This window comes from Budorcas taxicolor, chromosome 3, assembly GCF_023091745.1.
Source record: "Budorcas taxicolor isolate Tak-1 chromosome 3, Takin1.1, whole genome shotgun sequence".
Taxonomy (NCBI): Eukaryota; Metazoa; Chordata; class Mammalia; order Artiodactyla; family Bovidae; genus Budorcas; species Budorcas taxicolor.
This window is the reverse complement of record NC_068912.1, coordinates 25,755,101-25,768,048: the sequence shown is the minus strand read 5'-3', so window position 1 is coordinate 25,768,048 and position 12,948 is coordinate 25,755,101. Positions and strand designations below refer to the sequence as shown.

The following is a 12,948-nucleotide window of genomic DNA, read 5'->3' as shown; positions in this document are numbered from 1 at the left end:
CAAAGGTCAGTCTAGTCAAGGCTATGGTTTTTCCAATGGTCATGTATGGATGTGAGAGTTGGACTGTGAGGAAAGCTGAGCACCGAAGAATTGATGCTTTTGAACTGTGGTGTTGGAGAAGACTCTTGAGAGTCCCTTGGACTGCAAAGAGATCCAACCAGTCCATTCTAAAGGAGATCAGTCCTGGGTGTTCTTTGGAAGGACTGATGCTGAAGCTGAAACTCCAATACTTTGGCCACCTCATGCAAAGAGGTGACTCATTGGAAAAGACCCTGATGCTTGCAGGGATTGGGGGCAGGAGGAGAAGGGGAGGACAGAGGATGAGATGGCTGGATGACATCACTGACTCGATGGACATGAGTTTGAGTAAACTCCGGGAGTTGGTGACGGACAGGGAAGCCTGGCGTGCTGTGATTCATGGGGTCGCAAAGAGTCGGACACGACTGAGCGACTGAACTGAACTGACTGAGCTGAATCATTTGCCAGTTGTATGTATTGTGAATACTCATATTCTGCAATTTGCCTTTCACTTACTTTAAGCTTAATTGCCCCACTTTCTGTAGTTCTTATCTTTAATATAGTCAAGATTAATTTCTTTTGAAGTCAGTGCTCTTTATATTTTGTTTAAGAAATCTGTTTTTTCTTATTGGTATGAGGAATACTAACCTATGACTCCTTCCATGAATTTTAAGTTTTTAAAAATTTAAGTCTTTAACCCATCTAAAATTAATTTTAGCTCATAATATGAAGTGAAATAATGTAAACTCAAAAATGTTTTCAACCTCATCTGTGATAAACAACTTGAGATCCTAGGATAGGCAAATCTTTATGAACATGACTATGGAAGAAGGTTATAGCTTACATCAGATTCTTAAAGGCTTTATGATTTAAAAAAGGTTCAGAATCACTGCTGAGACACTAGCAACTGTTATTGTTTCTAAGAACTCTGAGATGAATTCCAGTGCAACAACTTACAACTGCCATCTTCATCTGGCTTCTTCTTTATTCGAACTGTCCCCTCTGTTCTATAGATTGTGTATATTTGCTTTGATTATCCGTTTCCCCCACCTATTCAAAGAATATTTTAAACTTTCCATTCTATTTTTGAAAACTGCACCTCACTTTTTGCTAGTTTCCATTTTATTTCAATGAAGACATGGAACCTTTCATCCTAATCCAACAATCAAAACAAAAGCTAAAAATCAAACAAGAAAAAACACCCCAACCTCAAAAGCTTATTATTTTGATAGGTAAAATTTAATCACTGGTTAACAGTCACACAAAATACATCACAATGGCAGCAAAAGTACCCACTACTGTGCTCTCCAGGCAGATACACTGAGTAGATGGTTTCTCAATAGACTACAGTCAGCTAAGGTTGGATGTTGCCCTCACAAAGCAAACACAAGGCTGTTTCTTCTAGTTAATAAATTACCATTCAACTGCACAACCAAGAGTTGAATAATGAAGAAAATTCAAGCTAAATTACTCTTTAAAGTCTACTAACTAACCTACTTATTGATATACAACCAACAGCCCAGGGAAAATTTTCACTTTGAAATTAACACAAGCTTTCCCTGACCTCATGCAGCTGTCCCACATTGGACTTAGTTAAAACTCTTGTTATATATACTCTTAATGCATCCTGTAATTTAAATACATTTTCATATATTAATGGGCTTTCTTGGTAGCTCAGCTGATAAAGAATCCTCCTGTAATGCAGGAGGCCCCGGTTTGACTCCTGGGTTGGGAAGATCCCCTGGGGAAGGGAATAGGCTACCCACTCCAGTATTCCTGAGCTTCCCTGGTGGCTCAGACAATAAAGAATCAGCCTGCAATGTGGGAGACGTGGGTTTGGTCCCTGGGTTGGGAAGATCCCCTGAATAACAGCTACCCACTCCAGTATTCTTGTCTGGAGAATTCCATGGACAAGGGAGCCTGGCAGGCTACAGTCCACGGAGTTGCAAAGAGTCGGACATGATTCATGCAGCTGTCCCACACTGGACTTAGTTAAAATCCTTGTTGTATATACTCTTATTGCATCCTACAATTTAAATACATCTTTATACAGTAATTAGTTTAACATTTTTTTTCTCTGCAAGACCTTAAGCTCAATGAGGCCTGGGGCGAGATCTGCCTTGCATGTCACTTTGTTATGTTTCTAGCTTGGCACAACAGTAAGGGTTCAATAAATATCTAATAATGAATGAGATAAAGTTTTTACTATGAGAAATGACATAAGAGTTACAGGCAACTGGATCTTAAGCCAATCAAAGAAAAAAGAAAAAGAAAAAAGTACTTGAAAAACAATTTAAGAGTTTTAAAAGCTGGATCTTTGTAAAAGAATATCTGGGTTTCTTGCTAATTTTTGTAAGGAAGCCAACTCCTATCTTATGATACACCCAGATTAGTGTCACAATTGGGTGGAAGTCCTGAAAATAATAATCAAGAATTAGACAACTTATCTGATTATTTTAAATGTTACAGTGAATTATTACACAGCGACAAGCCGATGCTACAAAAGGAGTGAGCTAACCCTCTAACCTATCCATGCGACCATTAGTTTTGTTACTGAGGCAAGAACTGAAGGCTGCCCTTTGTTTCTTGGTTCAGGCTTTAAAAACCAGAGGTGGTGCTCTTCACCAAGCCTGTAGGTTATTACGTGTAAACTAGATGTCCACAACAACCAGAACCCATACATGGCACACCCTGATGTGTTAAGGCAGGGTGGCTCGCTCATGAATTTCTAAAGGGACTACCTTCTTTGTCTATTTCAGTTCTAGAATAGTACCCTGAACAGATTAAATACCCAATGTTTCCTGAACTGAACAGAAACTGTCAACTCTGAGACTAATTTGAATCTCAAGATCATCACTTTCTGCCAACAAGGGCAATGCTTTACAGGCTGCATTCACAGTCCTTTGTAACCTAACCCTTTGCTAAGAACCCCTTTCCAGAAAGCATGGGCTCAGTGAATACAGATTTATTTTAATAATACTGGCTTGAACAAGTCATTAGTAAGTAAAACAAATCTCCTCACTAAAAAGAGAGACACAAGACAGGTAAGTATCCAGTCCAGACACAAACAAATGCCAGTTTATCTGTATTATCCACAGAGAAATGAAAAAGGTGTGTGTGTGTGTCTGTGTGTGTGTGTGTGTGTGAGAGAGAGAGAGAGAGAGAGAGAGAGAGAGAGAGAGAGAGAGAGAGAGAGAGAGAGAGAGAGAGAGAGAGAGAGAGAGAGAGAGAGAGAGAGAGACAGGGAGACAGGGAGACAGGGAGACAGGAAGAGAAACTAGGGTAATTGATTTGAGAAAGGTGATAACAATGTAATTCTCTGCACATGCATACAGAACGTGTCTGGTCCTTTCCCAGCTTCTCTGAATCGGGTCTTTGTAGACGGCTGGAGATGGTAGCAGAGAAGGGAGATAAGCTTCAGTGTAGCTCATCCTCAATTAGTTGTAACTATGGTCAATTCACTCTTGGTGGTCAATTTACCCTTCTATAAGTTAAAGGGGCCGGACCAGATCAGGCACAAAATAGTCTAAGAAATCATTTAAGAAACCTTAGAAGGATGGACCCTGAGCTCTCCCCACAGAGGTTCTGATTCAAGAAGTTTGGTGTGGGGCCTATGAAATTTTAGAAAGTACCCCTGGTTGATTCTAATGCTATACTACATTTCAGAAAACCACATCAGGTAATTACCAAAACTCCTTTCAACTATAAAGTACTGCTAGGAGACCCAGACCAGTGGTTCTCAAAGTGTGGTCCACAGTCTGAAAACTATCTTCATAACAAAACCAAAACATCTTTTTTTTTTTACTGTGTTGACATCTGCACGGATGGTACAAAAGAAACTGCTGCGTTAGCATGAATCCAGGTGGAAGCACCAGATCATAGTAGTCATTGTGTTCTTAACTGTCAAAAGACTAAGGGGGAAAAAAAAGCCAGTTTCATTTAAGAATGTCTTTTATGAGGAAGAAAAATTATTAATTTTATTACATCAACCCTTGGGAATACATCTTTTTAATATTAATGTGTCACAAAACAGGCAGAACACACAAAGCATTTCTGCAGACTGAAGCCTAAGGCTGTCCTGAAGTAAAGAACTAAGTGTCTGACCTGCTAACTGAACTAGTTGCTTTTTTTCATGAAACACTGTTTTTCTTCAACTAATGACTGGCAACAAAGGTCTGTCTAGTCAAGGCTATGGTTTTTCCAGTGGTCATGTATGGATGTGAGAGTTGGACTGTGAAGAAAGCTGAGTGCCGAAGAATTGATGCTTTTGAACTATGGTGTTGGAGAAGACTCTTGAGAGTCCCTTGGACTGCAAGGAGATCCAACCAGTCCATTCTGAAGGAGATCAGCCCTGGGATTTCTTTGGAGGGAATGATGCTGAAGCTGAAACTCCAGTACTTTGGCCACCTCATGCGAAGAGTTGACTCATTGGAAAAGACCCTGATGCTGGTAGGGATTGGGGGCAGAAGGAGAAGGGGGTACGACAGAGGATGAGATGGCTGGATGGCATCATTGACTCGATGGACCTGAGTCTGAGTAAACTCTGGGAGTTGGTGATGGACAGGGAGGCCTGGTGTGCTGCGATTCATGGGGTCGCAAAGAGTCGGACATGACTGAGTGACTGAACTGAACTGAATGACTGGCAAACTGTGATTATTCACTATGAGTATTTGGCAGATATTTTCTCAAAAAATGAATAAAGTGACCCTGTCATATCGAGAAAAACAACCAACAGTATTTGTTACCAGTGATAAAACTTGAACTTTTATATATATATATATTAAAAATGTTGGCAAATTTGTATCCATCACCAGAAGGTAACCACTCCTAACATTTGAGGACTTTTCTGATGAGAGCAGTGATGATACCAACAAATACAGTATTTTGATATTGTGTAATGTAATGTGTCAATATTTGGAACAACTGATTAATTCAGTGAGTCAATACTTTCCAAAAGGCCAAAGCACCATGTTATAAATTCATGCTATAAACTCCTATTGCAAAATCTACTCAAAGTGCAGGATAAAACAACACATTCGAATATAACAATACAAAAATTCATAGATATAATCTGAGATTCCATATTACAACTAAACATTATTAAAGTACCATTTATTGAGTTATGGTATAATATCAAAGAATATCTCTATTTTAAAAGGCTAGTAAAATACTCCTTTTTCCAATTATGTATCTAGTGAGGTCAGATTTTCTTCATGTACTTCACACAAAACAACATATTGCAACAGTCTGAATGCTGATATTAGAATCCAGCTGTTTTCTATTAAATCAAACATTAAAATATTTGCAAAAATGTAAAACGATGCATTTCTTACTAACTTAAAAAAGTTATTTCTTTCATAAAAACATAATGGGTTATTTTTCAAATGAATTAACAAATAATTCTGTTGTTATCATTTAGTTGCTAAGTTCTGTCTGACTCTTTGAAACCCCATGGACTACAGCCTGCTAGGTTCCTCTCTGTCTATGGGATTTCTGAGGCAAGAATACTGGAGTGGGTTGCCATTTCCTTCTCCAAAGGATCTTCTTGACCTAGGGACTGAACCCACATCTCCTGCATTGGCAGGTGGATTCTTTATCACTGAGCAACGAGGGAAGGCCGAACAAGTAATTTATCATATAATAAATACCAATGGGTACAAGCTGTAAAGATAAAAGCTCTTTGGGGTCCTCAATAATTTTTAAGCATGCAGAGCAGACCTGAGACCAAACAGTTTGAGAACTACAGCTCTAGTCCAAACAAAGGTATCCAAATCTAGCAGTGCATGAATCATAATATGAAAGTTTCAAAATATATACAAAGGCCAAAGTCTCAGACATGTAAGGCAGAGCCCAGTCACTGTATTTAAAGAAAAATGTTTGCCAGATGATTCTTACGCATGGTCAAGTTCAGAAACCACTGAAGCTATCATTTGATGGTGTGTGCCTTTGGAAAAGCTGTTTATTGATGCCCTCTAGTGGTTAATTTGCTTTTCTTTATGAAAATAATAAAGGGAAGAGCAGGAACTCAGGAAAAACAAAATTCTAATTCTGTCAGGGACTCGGAGATTATCTAGTACAACTTCCACTTTATATATGCAGACTGACGACCGTACATCATTACAGTATAGTGTAATAAATGCTAGGCTATGCTTTGGTTGGTTAAATATAGGGTGTAAAGAAAAAAGTATATGGGGGAGACAGACTTCTGTTCCATCTATTCCAACTTATCTCCAGGGAGCTAAGTTTCTGGAGGCAATCAAGTCTGAGCTGAAACCTGGAGAATGAATTGAAGGACAGGAGTAATCCAGTCAAAAGGGGTGGCAAATACCCAAGCTCAAAGGTATATAATAGGTCAAAATTTGCTCAGTATTAAAGAGAACAGCAGCGGCCAATTTTAAGAGCTTGTTAGAATTACCAGGTACTGTGCTAAGTCCATTACACTATCTTATTTAACACTCACAACAACCCTAAGAGATGTTACCCTCTCAATCAACCCTAAAACATAGTGAATATTAACCAATTATGGTTTATGATTTTTCCTTTCCTTTAAAATTTTTTGAAAAGCAGCTAGTTTTCCAAGGATAATCTGTTAGTACTTGGACAAACTTACCAGAAATAACAAAGCTGCTTTTCTTTATGTTTCAAAATGGGTTTATTCAGAATTGTTTTAGAAAACACCTAAAAAAAAATGGAATGACTTTACAAAGTCCTTCGGATAAATCAGGGGGAAATAAAGCTCTTTAACCATTAATAAGACAACCATAGAGTATGCTTTAATTACAAATATAGTAATGTTATGTAAAAACTTTGTAATTCGGCTTCCCCTTTTCCCTACTTTCTGCTGTTAGAACATAATCTAATTTTATAGAGGTACTACAACTGCAATAGAACGTGTAGAAGCTCTGAAATCAGAGGTGCATCTGAATACTGCCTTCATCACAACATATTAACTGTGACAAATTAACTTTGAATTTCTGCATCTACTCAGTGGGGACAGTATCTTCCTTACTGGGTTGTCAAGAAGAATAAATGAGACCACATTATATGTAGACCATTTAGTAGAGGTAGCCCCTATCTTGTTTCTCTAGTCCCTATGTGTCTGTCTGTCCAAAGGGTTTGTCTTACTTTCTCTGATGCTGCTTCTGCAGAGCTGCCTCTGATAACTGCCCTTGAAGGATCAGTCTTCTTTGCTTGTCAATATCTCCTTCCATTCGGGCAAAAGCATGAGAGCCAATGAAAGAGAGATCAACTCCCAAGCCTTCATCCTCTTCTTCCTGGTTATCTGTAATAAAACAGCTATCAATAGCTTATGGCTATTTATCCATATGATCATTATATGTTTTGCTAGCAGCCAATCCTTTGGGAATGGATCACCTCTTAATATGTTCCCCACTGCCTCACCAGATCTTTTTTTGGGGGGGCAGGGGGCGGAAACCAAGACAAAACAGTTTTTTTTTTCAAGAAAGAAAAGCAAACAAACAGAATCCTTGGACCATGGCACGCGTCCCAAGGCAATGCCACTATCTGAGCTGTCCAGGTGGGACTTCTTCACATTTGTACCACTGTTCCTCAAAGGGTGATAGGCAAGATTTTCAGAGTTTGCTTTTATTAAAAAATACCACTAAATGAATCTTCTTTCAATCCCTCAAGCTGATTTTACATCTTCTTTAACAGATTCAATGTTCTACCTGAAAATATTTATGAAAACTACAGCCTATGAGGTAACAAGGTTTTTTGAGATACAGGTGGAAGTCAAGCAGTGTTTGAGGATGGTGGACAGAGGGAACCTTGCGGCTAATGACCACCCAGCACTGCCACCTCAGCTGGTTTTGCTCTTCACTGCCCGCTGCCACACAAAATGCATTTTGTGCATTTAAGAAAAATGGTATTCTACCATGGCAGTCACAATTCTGAGGATTTCTGAATGACGCTGGGCATACTTCAAGCCTGTACTCTACTGGAGGCTCCCTAAAGTACTCCTCCAGCAAAGCTTGGTTACCAGACATTTTTTGATGCTAAACCTGTTATTATTCCTTCCATTTGATTTAAATCTGTACACTGGTAACAAAAAAGAGATGAGTAGCCTTCAATAGATTTTAACTTGATGCGCATTTAAAAGTGTTCACAGTGGAAATCTCAGAGTAATCCTTAAATTGCTTAATTTTGAGATCGGGCCCCAGCAAGGAAGCTTGTGAGGCATGTCTCCAACTATGATCTTGAACATACATCCATGAAGATCAGTGCAAGCTGTCACACAGAACAGCTCAGAGGGGCTCCCATCCTGCCCTGCTCTACTATCACGTCAATCTACATTGGCATGCAGCCTAAAGAAGCAAAACATATGGTTACAGCATTCTTGTTTTAGGGATGGCTTTCAGAGGACATAGTTGAATCTGCTGAAAATTTTAACGATAATATACTGTTTCCTCAACAGTGTCCTGTGTGAAACCATAAACTTCACAAGGGTACAAATGTTGTCATACTCACCTCTGAATCTCTACTGCCTAACACAGACTTCACATCATATATATAATTTAAAGAGTAAATCTTAACAAGAATAAGACTCTAAAAACACTTATGTTGGTTTTGATCTTAGTGTCACACTAAAAGCTTCCTAAAGAACAGGCTGAACTTGCTACGTCTTTGGTGGCTGATGTTTATCAGAGCCTCTGCTTCCTGAAGAGGGAAGTTAAGAAAAGGAGAGAACTCACCCTCTGGGGCACCAGGTTTTTCACTTATTCTAATCTGCCGTTCAGGTACCACAGGCTCCCCTTCTGCATTGCCAATATCTGCAGGTAGGTACGGCAACGAACGGCTCTCCTCCTTCAGTGACCTTGGGAAGTACAGAGGTAGCAGCTTTTGGTAAGTAGCCTGTGTAAGAAAAGCCAAACGTTCTGTGAAAAACACCGGATGATGAAACAGGCATCAGCAGCGCTCACGCCACTCCACAGACTGTGAAGACAGCCTCCGTCACGAATGAAGACCGTACCACGCCTAAGCTCAGACTGGATGCTGCCTGGGCCCCTCAGTCAGTTTCTGTGTCAAAGACCAGGATTCGTTAGTCACTCAAGAAGACCCATGAGTCCTGATCCTGACAGCTCCAGGTCACTGAACCTGGAATGGATATGTCCTGTGACCCCCATCCCCAACCCCTTCTTCACCTCACTAATGATATTTGTCTTTCAAGATTCAGCTCAGACACCGACGCTACTTCCTTAATCCTCAGTGTGCCATCAGGGTCCATGTGACCTAGATTTAATTTTTGACAGTTTTGTTTTTAAACCGTTCTCTCTGAAAAGATTGCTATTTCCTGACTTTTATTCTTTCTTAGAGGTTTCCCAAACAACAAAGAGATATCTTACTTTAAAAAAATTAGAATAAAATTCACTGTATCTTATAATTTCCATATAGGTTGGCCCACTGGACTCATTCTAAATCCACGATATATTATGGATACTTAGTGCTCTTATTTTTCCTCAGTCTAGAAGCATTTTGCTTTTTTTCATCATCCTAGAGTCATTTTATCGTTTCTCATCAATTACTACCAACTATAACAAACTAAAACAGAATACTAAGAAACCAAAATAATGATGGAACTGCCTAGAAGGACAGTGAAATCACTGAAGAAATCATTATCCGTCAGTCTCCTTACTGTGTCACCCACGACACTGCATAATCTTTCATGCATATGAATATACATATGAGGCATACAGGCTCAGCTGGTAAAGAATCTGCCTGCAATACGGGAGACCTAGGTTCAATACCTGGGTGGGGAAGATCCCCTGGAGAAGCGAAAGGCTACCCACTCTAGTACTCTGGCCTGGAGAATTCCACGGACTGTGTAGTGTATGGGGTCCCAAAGAGTCGGACATGACTGAGCGCCTTTCACTTTCATTTCATGAGGCATATGAGAAGACTGGATTGTAAGTCAGTTAAAAAAAATTGTACCTCAATTTAAAAAAATAATCAAAAAAAAAAAAGAAGATTGGAGACACCACCTTTGTATTCACATATCATAAAATTCACATTTTAAAGTATACGATTCACTGGGCTTTAGTATATTCATGAAGTTGTGGAATCATCACAATTAATTACAGAACATTTCATCATCTCAAAGAGGAAATCTAAATTCATTAGCTAGGTCATTCTCCATCCCTTCCTCCCCCAGCCCCTGGCAATCACTAACCTTTCTGTTGTGTGGCTTTGCCTATTTCAGAATACGCATTCTATTAAAATGGAATATGGTACGTGGTTTTTTGAGTCCAGTCTCTTTCATGCGGCACACGTTTCTAAGGTTCACCCATGCGACAGGATATGCCATCACTCCATACTTTTTAATAGGCTAGTGACATCCCACTGTTTGTGTATACCACACCCACCTATCCATGAACGACATTTAGGTCGTTTTCACTTTTTGGTTACCATGAATATTGCTGATATGAATATTTGTGTGCAAGTTTTTGTGTAGACATATGTTTCCAATGGGCTTCCCTGGTGGCTCAGACAGTAAACACTGCCTGCAATGTGGGGAGACACAGGTTCAATCCTTGAGTGGGGAAGATCCCCTGGAGAAGGAAATGGTGAACCACTCCTGTATTCTTGCCTGTGAATTCCCATGGACAGCGGAGCCTGGCAGGTGAAAGTCCATTGGGTCGCAAAGATTGGGACATGACTGAGCAACTAATACTTACTTATGTTTTCAATTTTATTCTGCATGTACCTAAGAGTAGAATCTCTGTTTAACTTTCCGAGGAACGGCCAGATTGTCATTTTGCCACTCCTAGCCTCACATTTTAGAGAAGGAAATGGCAACCCATTCTAGTACTCTTGCCTGGAAAATCCCATGGATGGAGGAGCCTGGTAGGCTACAGTCCATGGGGTTGTCCAGAGTCCAACACGACTGAGTGACTCCACTTTCACTTTTCACTTTCATGCACTGGAGCAGGAAATGGCAACCCACTCGTGTTCTTGCCTGGAGAATCCCAGTGATGGAGGAGCCTGGTGGGCTGCCGTCTATGGGGTTGCACAAACTCGGACATGACAGAAGCGACTTAGCAGCAGCAGCCTCACATTTTATGCAATACACTACACTCTTTCTGCTATTTCTTACATGTGTGCTTGTACTTATGCTTGTATGACTACCATGATTTGCCCTTCCTCTGGAAAATCATAGTTATCTTTTACAATGATTTCAACTCACATATCACTTCCTACAGGAAGTATTTCCTAACCCCACGCCAGACTGGAGCTGTGTGCCCCTATCCTTCCCATGCTTCCACTAGTGCACTTATCACAATTATCATAACTTTTCTGACTTTTCTGTCCTCACCAACAGACGGTGGGTTCCTTGGGGATAACGACTGTGACTCATTCTGGTGTAGTCCCAGAACCCAGTGGAGTAAACCTGATGTATGCCAGACATTCAATAAAAGGTCACTGAGAGAATGAATGAATAGGTAAACCAGGTAAAATAGGAAGAGACACAGCAAACATGGTACATGTGTCTGTCTTCAGCAAATTCAAGATGGTTTATATCTCCTATATGTACCTATATATACTCTGAATAGATATTTCACATGTACTAATTCATTAATTACAAAACTCCTGTGATATAAGTACTGTCAGTATTCATATTTTATCCAAGCACAGAGAGGTTAAATAACTTGCCCAAGGACACAAAATTCAGAAATAATACAAGCTGAATGGGACAGAGAACACTACAGCTGAACAAAGCTAAGAAGATTTTAAAAAGAGCTTATTTCCTAAAATGGCTCTAAATTAAGTTGAAATATAATGAACCTCACCACATACAACGAAACATAAACCTCACAACTGACGCAATACTCGCCACTAGACTAAGCTGTCACCTGTTTCCAGGTCAGGTAGACACCACGGTTTTTCCAGCAGAGGTTGTTTTCCAGCTCTGTTGCCCAAGGGCCCAGTGCTTAGGTCATAAGGTAATGCCTTGAGATGTCTTGAGAGCTAACATATGAGTAAATCCGAGCAGCCCCGCCTTGTAAGGTTTCACTATGTGATAACAATTCACCAGTGAAGAATATGAACAAAATGCTTCTTCTTGACTTGCTTTTAGTCTCTAATATAGTCTTTCATGGCAACGATGGTAAGCCCCACTGCCAAACATATGTACGGATAATGAGGATGTGCCTGCTGGCAATTCAGTTAACAGATAATGAAGACACAAAGGCAAACACAAGTAAAAATAAGACTTAAAACAATGCAAGATAATTAGCAAAATACCTCTTCTAGTTCAGAGACAGCAAATACTACTTTTTCAAGAGTCTCTCCATGAATTTCGAGGAATCTCCTTACAGTACCTAAAGAAAATAACAGAAAGATTATTAATAAATAATAATAAAGGAGAAACTGCTTATGTGTGAAGAAAAATCAGTCCAAGTTTTATTTTTGTAATGGATCACTCCTCCCTCGTTCAGGCCTGTACTCAATGACACCTTATCAGTAAGGCCTGCCCAGGCCACCCTATCTGACAACTCATCCTTGATTTTGCTTTCCTCCACAGATACTATTTTAGATGCTTTGTGACGCTTCCTGTTTATTGGATATCCTCCCCCTCTGTCCCCGTCCCATCCATTAGAAGGAAAGCTCCACACAACAGCAAGGGTTTTGTTTTACTTACTGCTTTATGGCCAGTAAACAGTGGCTGGCCATAGAAGATGTTGACTCCAGACAATTCTCCCTTATCCAGTATATTCCTTCTGTTCTCTGGGGCCTCTCTCTCTGACCAGACTGGTCTAGCAAAAGTGCCTTTCCATTCATCTGTTACAGTATTAGATGCCCTACTCAGCCTTTTCATTGTTGCTGTTCAGTCGCTCAAACATGTCTGACTCTCTTTTGAGACCCCATGGACTGTAGCACGCCAGGCCTCCCTGTCCATCACCATCTCCTAGAGCT

General features: G+C 39.9%; 1 protein-coding gene across 1 annotated transcript in view; it reads right to left on the bottom strand.

Moving 5' to 3' along the window:
- Nucleotides 1-12,948, bottom strand: part of GDAP2 (ganglioside induced differentiation associated protein 2) — a 55,089-nt gene that overhangs the window by 23,038 nt on the left and 19,103 nt on the right. The window contains exons 5-7 of the mRNA XM_052637605.1: nucleotides 12,277-12,353; nucleotides 8,730-8,889; nucleotides 7,144-7,300 (exon numbers count right to left, since the gene is read on the bottom strand). Coding sequence (XP_052493565.1) covers nucleotides 7,144-7,300; nucleotides 8,730-8,889; nucleotides 12,277-12,353 — 394 coding nt within the window. The remainder of the gene's footprint in view (nucleotides 1-7,143; nucleotides 7,301-8,729; nucleotides 8,890-12,276; nucleotides 12,354-12,948) is intronic.